Genomic DNA, 9856 nt, shown 5'->3' on the forward strand with positions numbered 1-9856 from the left:
TTCTTTGTTGACATGGCCTACCGTCGGCATTTACAAAACTAAAGAATAAAAGTAAGAGAAGATTTAGAAATCTTCCGGTGACACTAAGCAACGTGTGTCTTTCTGTTGAAGTGAAATGTGACGTCTTCTCCCTGAAGAAGTGAAAGATGCTTTTTGACTTCATGTTGCTATTTCTGCTGTGAATCCCTCGTTGTGTCACAGTCAGTCTTCCTGCAGGCCCACGCTCACTTGCTGTATTTCCTCATTCAATGTGAGTTTGGTGACACAGGACATGTCGCTGCCAGAGCAGCAGCATCTTTCTGGATACTGAGCTGGACATGGAGCACTTTATGCATCAGTAAGCCACCACTAAAGCTACAGACATGGTAAGAAACACCATTAGAAAGCTCTGTTCTCTCTTCTCAAATCGACCAGTGAATGAACCTAATACCAGGTCCCACTCTGAGCCTCTGCTTCTTCTCTTGGGGTATATGTTTCATTGTGGTCACTTCACAGCTCATCTTGATCACAGCTATGTTTATAATAATCTGGTTTTGTAGACAGACCACCAGCACATTTTACCTTTCACCATACTGAATGAACTCATTTCCTTCATGATCTATTTGTAACAGAGCTCACCGAGCCACATGTTTAAACCCTACTTTTTTTCATGTGTGAGTTTCACAACAGTACATCCACAAGTCATGTAAAACCTTCAAGTTTTCAGTCACATGTGTACTTGAAAAACTTTAGTAATTTTCTTTACTTACCAAAAAAGAAAAAAGTTTGAGTTTGAAAGAAAATGTTGTTGCTGCTGCGGATAAAAGAAAACTGTATTAAACAGCTACCACAGGTTAATGATTCACAGAGAGCTCTGTGTTGTTCCTTTCAGATTATCTGATCATGTTTAAATAGTAGACCGCCGGTATTTCCTGCTCATTTTGCATAATGAATTATGTAACGCTTACATTCCTGGACTGTTTTGTGTGCAGTGTTGGGACAGTTGTGACTTTTAAAATAGTAGTTGAACAATATGTTTATAATAAGTGTGTAAAAAAAAACCAGAATATGTACTCATATGTTTTCATCTCTGCTCAACAATCAAATCAATTAATCAGCTATGTCACCTGCTTAATGCAGATCCACTGCTCATGTGCACCTTGGGCGAATAATCAGTTTGATGATACAGACCGTATTTCTCTAATGCTTTTATTTTTATGAATTTTATTTTTTTAGAGTGTTTTACACAGTTCAAGCTTTACTTTTAAAAACTGCAAAGAAAAAAAAACACACTTTCATCCATTTATCCATATTCTAAAATGTTCTTCTCATTAACTTCAGAACTGAATAGATGCTACTCTAAGATGAAAATACATGTACATGTAATGCCCAAGTCAGGTTTGGGGCAGTGAGAAGCTTATTTTATTTATGAGAGGGAGCAATTATAACCTAACAACATTGACAATATAGAGGCTTGTTTGGTGCAGTAAAAAAAATTCAGTCTTAGTAGAGTCACTATTCATTTAATAATACAGTATAATATTTACTAATATATTTATCTCAGGGTTCAAAGTGATGTTCTGACACGTCATGTCTTCAAGTCTCAGCTTTTCACGCAGCACTAGCAAAGTTTGACATTTCTTTTTTTTAATCTGCAACACACCTGCACCTTCTTACTGTAAGTACACGCGTGTGTGTGTGTGTGTGTGTGTGTGTGTGTGTGTGTGGTGTGCGCGCGTGTTTTGTGGTAAAGAGAAAGACAAAGCTTTTGTCTGCTTCCTTTTCTAACAGTGTTGGAGAGAAGTGATAAACATGTAAAGAGTTCATCAGACACATAGAGAGATGTGTGTGTGTGTGTGTGTGTGTGTGTGGGGGGGGGGGGGGGGGGGGGGGGGGGGGGGGGGGGGGGGGGGGGGGGGGGGGGGGGGGGGGGGGGGGGGGGGGGGGGTGGGGGGGGGGGGGGGGGGGGGGGGGGGGGGGGGGGGGGGGGGGGGGGGGGGGGGGGGGAGGGGGGGGGGGGGGGGGGGGGGGGGGGGGGGGGGGGGGGGGGGGGGGGGGGGGGTGGGGGGGGTGGGGGGTCGTGGGGGTGTAGCAGAGGTTGCATCTTATTGGTGCAGAGGTGACAGCAGAGGGAGGTTTCATGGTAACCAGTGCAGGATGCAGGCTGAGGTGAGTCCTGTGGTCACAGGCACTTCCTGCTCTTCATTCTCTGTTTGACTTGTTACAGCTTCATGCAAGATCACTTTAGTGTTGATATTGCTGCCAACATAAATATTGTTAATATGAATCCGGAACTTTTCCGATATTTGTCTCAGTTCAGGGCTTTGCTGTAAAATGTGCAAAGCTGAAAGATCAGCTAAAGTTGATGGGTCTGACCCCAAACATCATTAATTAAACAAAACCCAAACACCAAAAGACACTGCCCTCTGTCTGTGATGTAGACACCCTGTTTCAGCTCCTGAATTAGAAATCTCTCTTTTCTCGTTAAATTTCCCTTTGTCAAGAACATTATTCCCACATTTCAACTATTATTACAGTCAAGTGTCAAAACAAACAGAAGAAACATGGGAAAAGTTGTGCTGACTATACTGAATCATGTATTCATGATAGACAGTCAGTGTGAGACACCAGACAGCAAATACATTTCAATAAATCACCAGAGTTTGGGATGTAGAGGCTGATCTCCAGATGAAGGGGTATCAGTTCTGCCTGACTTCTCTTCAACTGTAAATAAGAACAACCCAACATTTCCAATCAAACCAAGATTGTGAAAGAAATTATGATAAATCTGTGAAACAATAAGTAGACCAATCTTGAATAACATTTAGAGTCCCAATTTTATAAAATTGCTTCACGTGATGGTGATTATTGAGTCTTTCTTTTTAAGTTCAGGTTAATTTTTTTTTCCCCTTCACCTTAAAAAAAAAATACAAACTTGTCATGCAAGTTGCTGCTGTGCTGAAGACGTGGCCATAAAGAATAGATCTGAGATCTCCACCGGGCATGTGGGGTTAATTAAAAGATTTCTCATGTCTCCCTCTCCACCGTCACTTCTACTGTTAACCAACCAGCTGTAATGTCTTTATCAGCACAAAAGGCAACATTAGCTGACCAGTGAAAACTTTCTCTGTGAAATGATAACTTGAAGGTCACGTGGTTATTTCATGAGCCTGGTTGACATGTTGTTTGCCATGATTTTACAATTATTTTTAAAGCCAATGAAGCCAATGGCCTCATTTAAAATCTCTCCTGAAATTAGAGTAACAAATCCACCAAGTCTCTGATTCAGAAATCTGCTCAGTCCGGCAAAAGCAAGCAAGCAACTTTATTTGTGTAGCACTTTAAATTGATCGTGGTGGAATGAAGTGCTTTAAAGGAATAAATAAAGTTTCAAAGTTCAGTACAGTGACGGTTACACTAGAACTGCAAAATGTTGTTCGAATAATTACCCTTTGGAGACAGTAGCAAGTTTACATAAGATAGTCATGATTTCTCAGCCACGTGATGCAGTGGTTAGCACTCTGGCCTCATAGCAAGGCAGTTGTGGGTTCAATTGCTGGTCAGCGCTTGAATGAAGAGTCTGGATCCCATAAATGGTGAATGTCTCGCAGAACAGCTCTGTTGGATGAATGTCTCTTTTTAAATGAAGAATAAAAACTAAAAAGGAACTACAGTCCAGGCTGACAGTACCGTGGTGGCCAGCACTCGCTGTAAGGCCAGACGATCTTTGGTTCAAGTTCGGTCTTTAAAACTTTTCAGTGAAGTTTGCATGTTCTCCCTGTGCATGTGTGGAGTTGCTCTTGGTGCTCAGGAATTCTGCCACATTTATTGTTGACTCTGAAACTCCCCTTAAGTGTGAATGTGCAGGAGTGTGGCGCATACCTGAAGGTCACCAGTCCATCACAGAGAAAACACACACCAAGACAGACATCCTCACACACACACGTTCACCTCTGCAGGCAAAGTATCGTCACCACCTGACCTCAACTGTGTTTTTTATTTACCATGGGAGAAAACCAGAATCAAGAGAAATCTTGCGCTCATCCATAAAGGAATGTGTAACCTTCAGCCAGACATGATCTGGGATTTCGTCAATGTGAGAGAAGAGAGCTAACCACTACATCACTGTGCCACCACCTGAATACCCATCCACCATACACTAATGTAAAACATGCAAAATTCACACAGACAGGCCTAACCAGTATTTGAACCCATGGCCTTCTGATTGACGTAATCAAGTCTTTACACAAAATAAAAACAAAACAATAATCTGAAAAAACAAGCTTTTTGTTCCTGAGGTACAATACAGAGGGGCTTGAAAAAGGTTGAGAACAACTCTTTTTAAATAAGACGTCCCCCAACAAACAAATTGTAAACACAAGCACAGCATGAGCCATACCAGCCGGAGCACTCCCAAGTCCCGGCACTCAGATAATCCACTTCATTAAACATATCTCACTATTTTCACTTATTATTAAGCAATGTTTTAATGAACATGTGCAATTTATAAAGATGGGATCACATTTTATGGCCAATTGTAAAAGAATAAGGAATGTCCACATTAAATTGCATATTTTCTTGGCTTTTTACAAATCCACAGTGTCTGCAACCAATCAAACATCCTTTTTTCCTTCATTTGCTGTTTTCATTAAAAATCCAAATGATTACTGTAGTAAAGTATTGTGTAATTTATAATTACCGTGCATCCTCACCTTATGTCTGACTTCAAACTGCGATTTGTTATTTATGTATTTTTATTTTTTTTTTGTCAAACAGGTAACGCTCACAGGGATAATTAATCAGCAAACATCTTTAACTAAGATAAATAGTTAAAATAATAATTAAATTGTGTATTTCTGTCCATGCATGGAGATCCAAATCACCACAATGCACACCTCTTATTTAATCCACAGCACAATGATTGAAAATCAACTCGTTAGCTGTCTGTTAGCATTACAAATGTTCCAGAAAAGGGCTTAAATTGATTAATCCCCATTACACAATCACTGAAATGTCCTATGAACACATATCAGCAACAATAATTCTTCCCTGCAAAATTTAATTTTTGTTTTGAATTTATTAATAACTGTAAATTCAGTCTAATCATTTTCTTGACGTTATAGTGGGAAGTTTGCATGCAACAAAATGACTTAACATGTCTGTGTGGATCAAAACTACCAGGAAACGGAGGTGTTGGTGCATTGTGCATTTTCAATCTGTAAAGATAGAGCAGGGTTTGGGGGTGTTGGGGTGGGGAGGTGCTGTGCTGCTGACTTCCTGCTTCAGAGGCGCTGCAGCTGAGTTTGTGTCCCTGTGCTGTTTTCAGCAGGACAGTGTTGATGTCAAGGCTCTGAGAGCCCGGTTCAACAGCAAACACAGCACCTCGGACACCAGCAGTCGAGACAGCGGCTCGCCAAAATCTCCCGGCCTGGATTTGGGAGGGCCATCCTGCCATGACAGAGAATGAGGTGACCAACAGATTGTCGCCCACACCGCCTCCCCTGTCAGCTGGCCCTGCTGCAGTGAGGCTTCCACTGGCAGACCACTCCAAGTCTGCTTCCACACCCAGACCTCCTCCCAGTTCTGGAGTCAGAGCGAGTGTTCAGCCAGGAGACATCAGCAAGGTCAGGCAGACAGGGGAGTTACTGCAAAACATGATGCTGAGGCAGCAGAAGACCCCGGGACCCAAGCCTGGACAGACTATGGCACCTACACCCCCTGCAGCTCCGCTTCCACTCCAGCAGCCTCTCCGACAGAGGAGTGCAGGTGACGTGACCCCGCTGAGGAGGCCTCTGCCTCCCGAAGGACCCCTGCCACTAAAGCCAAAACGGCCTCCTTCTGTCAAGTTGGATCAATATCGTTCGTTTAAGCGGGTATCTGTTCTTGCAAGAAAAGGTGATGGTAAGTTCCTGGAGCTTCCATTCACGTGGTTTGAAATGAAATTTTTGTTTGTTTGTTTGTTTTTAAGGATTATTTGAACATTCTGCTTTGCTGGTTTTTCTGATCTAAAAAAAAAAAAAAATCTGAGAAAATTCAACAAAGAATTAAAATTTTCTTTATTCTTCAAAAGTATGAGTGTCACCATATGATGAGGCAAATCTTCCAAATAGCCAATACAACAGTTATACAGTCATAGTTTGAAGTCAAAAATGAACAATTACCAAGCTTATCTTTGGAGAAACAGGATGATCGTGCAAATTTCTCAGAGAAATTCTCTGAAATTTATTCAGCTCTCTTTTAGCTGCACTTAATTTCTGAGTCTCTGGCGTCACACTGTTGTGGTTGTTAGGCTGCAGTGGCTTGTTGGGAAGCTTGAATTCAGTTCTATCGTTAATTTACTGTTTCGTTCAGAAATCATGACCTGAGATTGATCGTCGGATTTTTTTCATCTGTTAACCAAAGTTAGATAATCTTGTATAAATTAAATGTTGAAGGGCTTTCAGCAGTACGATAAATCTTGAGATTTCGTTTGTTGTCTATAAAACAAATGTGATGAACAAACTGGATTCCTGGTTGCAGCAGGAGGTGCATCCGGCATAAAAACTAGCCAAGTCTGCGGTGCATGAATGCTGCAAAAGCTTTCAGGGAAATCCCATTAAAAAGAAGCAGTCAAATCGACACTTACGATAATAATTCTTAACTGGGCCCACAATGTGCTTCCTAATTTGGAAATATGCTAATTTTAAAAAGACATTAATTGAAAACAGGTTATTCAACATGATTAGTGGAAAATATGTTAAAAGTCAAGTTAATTTAGTCATACAGCACGTTCGAAAATAAACCAGGCTGACCAAAGTGCTTTAACAGTCCATCAGGTAAAATAAAGAAAAGAAAAGCATGACATAATCTATAAATAATTACTTCGAGTCGAGCAATACCGCATGTCATGGTGTCAATGCCTTAACTAAGTACATGTGTTTCTTGAGTAGACAGTTGAGGAATCGAGAGACCGAGCAGTTCTAATCTGAACAGGCAAGCTGTTCCACACACTGGGTGAAGGCACAGAAAAGGCAGGTTCACCTCTATTTCTGAGTCCGGATCAGGAAACGTATTGTTCGACTTAAGCGATAAAACTGGACACAAAAGCTCAGACAAATAAGAAGATGCCAAATCATTTAACACCTTAACAACAAGAAAGAAAATCTTTAAAAAAATAACTTAAACGAGACCAGAAGTCTGTGGAGAAAGGCTAAAACTGCAGTGATGTGCTCCTGTTTCTTTGTCCCTGTTACAAGATGAGCAGCAATTTGTACCAGCCGGAGTCGACAACGGCACGTCTGATCAAAATCAATAAACAGGGAGTTGCTCTCGTCTATCTAGATATTATGAAGACATGTAGGACTCTCTCAAAGTTGTTTTAGGAGAGATAGGTCTCTGATGAGGGACACAGGTAAAGAGCATTTGCAGTTTCTTTTCACTTTCAATTATCAGTAAAGCAACGAAATGACTTCTCAAAGACGTAGCAAGCAACACATTTTCAGTAACCTGAACAACACTGACTTTCAGTGGCTGTGTTTTCTGTAACGGTTATCTGACTCGTTCTCTCCTGTTTTCTCAGCAGCTCCTCCACGACCAGCAGACAAATGGGCACCTGTCCCAGCTGTGATCAGCCCTCCAAATCTTCCACAACGTTTCACCAAACCAAAGCCACTGCCTCACCAGGTCGCCTCAGTGTGAGTGACTGCTGGTGAACAGCAGTGTCACGGAATACTGGATTATATGACAAACACGATGGCATTTAATGGGAAATAACACAAATAGACAGCTGTTGTGATCTTGACTTTTTTATAGACGTTAGACAAATATGTCTTTAATAATGGTTTTATGTTTGTCATGAAACATTTTTAAATGCTACGTGATGCTCATTGGAATTTGTGTATTTTTTGCAGAGACTTTGAGGACGAACAGGACCCCTATGATGATATTGCAAGCTTTGATAAAAGTGGTAAAACAAACTCAGTTTTGTATTCCCCCCCCCCCCAGTTGTGAATAACGTAGAAACAACTGTTAGAACTCTCCTTAGCCGCCTACCTGCTATCATTTCTCGCACACATAACAAACCTCTCTGTTGTGTGATTTTACAGGTTCCTGCAGTGACAACAGTTCTCAGTGTTGGGACAAAGTAAGTCAAAGAAAATGAACATGTTATTTTCAGAGAGACTCTCAATAGTTCATAAACAGGAGTGTTTATGTTGGTGTGATTTTAGGAACATCGGTACAATTCCCAGGGAGAAGGGCTCTTTTTCACTTAGTGTGGCCTCTTATTGAGCAACATTATGTTTAATCCACTGACCCATGTCACATCGCCACACACAACAGGACACCATATCCAAATAATAAGGCAGTGGAAATATTAACATATTTCACACACGTTACAACCACAGTACACAGAAATGACATCCCAGTCCTTTGCCGTGTCAGTTGGATCTTGGTCCGGGTTTATGTTGGTCCCAGGTGTTGGTTATTGATAGACCCAAATAAAGCATCACAAATTAAACCTTATTGAGGGTCACCATTAACCTGTCAATCCTGCATAAAACTGTCATTCCTTTTTCTTTAAACGTTTATATCAAACATTTCTTCTCGCAGGATGAACACGACGACGTGTATGAATTCATTGATGAGTAAGTATAAACTCTGAGCCACCGCTATCAGGCCGCTACAGTGCACTTGTTTAAGAAGCTGTGTGTGGCTGCATGAAGTAGACTGACTACTATAGCGCTGCAGAAGATAAAACCACTGCAACAATCTCTACTATAAATCCTGTAAAAAAGCAAAAGGACAGGGACTCGAGAGGTAGCCGTGCTTATGCTACAGTGTTTGTTATGTTGAGGCAAAAAATATTTAACTTACGTTAATATCAAACACAATGAAACAGCGTTTATGTTTTTGTCATTTCTTTTGATGCGTTCCATCAAAGTGACCTGTGGAAGTGAACCATGTTGCAGTTTAAGAAGCAAACAAGCAAGAAGGGAAGCGACTACTGGAGCAGGAAAAGAATGAGAAGTTGGAGCTTAAAAAACGACAGAATGAACTTCGAAAGAATTTTCAGGTAGAGTAGAACTGATGGGAACAAAGTCTTTATTCCTTCAGCTTCAAGTTAGTCTATCTATCTATCTATCTATCTATCTATCTATCATCTATCTTCTATCTATCTACCTATCCGTCCATCATGAATTTCCTTTTTTCCTGTATCATATGGGTGATTTTTATGCAGATTTGCACAGCTTCATTTCCGTCTGTAGTGCAGGGCGAAGTTCAGGTCCTTCACACAGCCAGAGTTCGGCATGACTGGCACGGTGGAGGAAACTGGACCTGAGTGTGAAACAAGGAGAAATGTGGAGATCATCCGGGTGGAGTAACACCCCGGGAGGCAAATGGCTGGCTCGCTCTCTGACTGGGAACTGTGAGTTTCCTTTAGAAGAACTTGGAAATCTGAGCGCGTCTTTCTAATCTCTCTTCTAGATTTGTTACCTGCTTCAAGTGGTAAGGGAAAGAAAAAGCAAGAAACTAGCTTATGGGATGTTTTGGTAGCGGTTTGCAGTCTTTCAGAAATGCTGTTTTGCTTGATTGCAGACGAAGATGACGTAATCCAATATGCAGCAGCAGCACCACGTGCATGCATGCGGTGCTGCAAAGAGTTTCTGGCTGTCTTCTGCTTCCTTAGTTTCAAATGGCTGTGAGTGTTGAAAAAAATGAACGGCCTGGATTTGGTATAATGGCTGGCTCCTCAAAACATATAAATGAACCTATTTTCAGGTATACCTGAATAATTCTTGATGTGCTTTGCTTTTTTTTTTTTGTTATAGTTGCTACATAACTGTAAAGAACATATTCTGGATTTGTTTGAAATAAGTCTGTAAGAAAAAGGATTCAT

General features: G+C 41.1%; 1 protein-coding gene across 3 annotated transcripts; it reads left to right on the forward strand.

Annotated features, from left to right (window-relative positions):
• The first annotated feature begins 198 nt into the window (after positions 1-198).
• Positions 199-8936, forward strand: LOC115382278 (proline-rich receptor-like protein kinase PERK2). Of its 3 annotated transcripts, none has more exons than XM_030083979.1 (7): positions 199-365; positions 5306-5880; positions 7538-7652; positions 7869-7924; positions 8064-8101; positions 8569-8603; positions 8900-8936. In XM_030083979.1, exons 2-7 carry the CDS (start codon positions 5433-5435, stop codon positions 8913-8915), a joined length of 708 nt encoding a protein of 235 aa, XP_029939839.1. In that variant the 5' UTR covers positions 199-365; positions 5306-5432; the 3' UTR covers positions 8916-8936. The 3 variants fall into 3 exon arrangements, with proteins under 3 accessions (XP_029939839.1, XP_029939841.1, XP_029939840.1); XM_030083981.1 differs by having other exon boundaries at positions 7541-7652; XM_030083980.1 differs by having other exon boundaries at positions 5309-5880.
• Positions 8937-9856: the final 920 nt, after the last annotated feature.

Source organism: Salarias fasciatus, chromosome 23 (genome assembly GCF_902148845.1).
Source record: "Salarias fasciatus chromosome 23, fSalaFa1.1, whole genome shotgun sequence".
NCBI lineage: Eukaryota > Metazoa > Chordata > Actinopteri > Blenniiformes > Blenniidae > Salarias > Salarias fasciatus.

What these genes read in the sequence shown, in the direction of transcription:
- LOC115382278 (XM_030083979.1), top strand. Translation starts at nt 5,433, where the DNA reads ATGACAGAGAATGAGGTGACCAACAGATTGTCGCCCACACCGCCTCCC. An exon ending in TCTTGCAAGAAAAGGTGATG is followed by an intron (nt 5,881 to 7,537) that starts GTAAGTTCCTGG and finishes CTGTTTTCTCAG; the next exon opens with CAGCTCCTCCACGACCAGCA. An exon ending in TGCAAGCTTTGATAAAAGTG is followed by an intron (nt 7,925 to 8,063) that starts GTAAAACAAACT and finishes GTGATTTTACAG; the next exon opens with GTTCCTGCAGTGACAACAGT.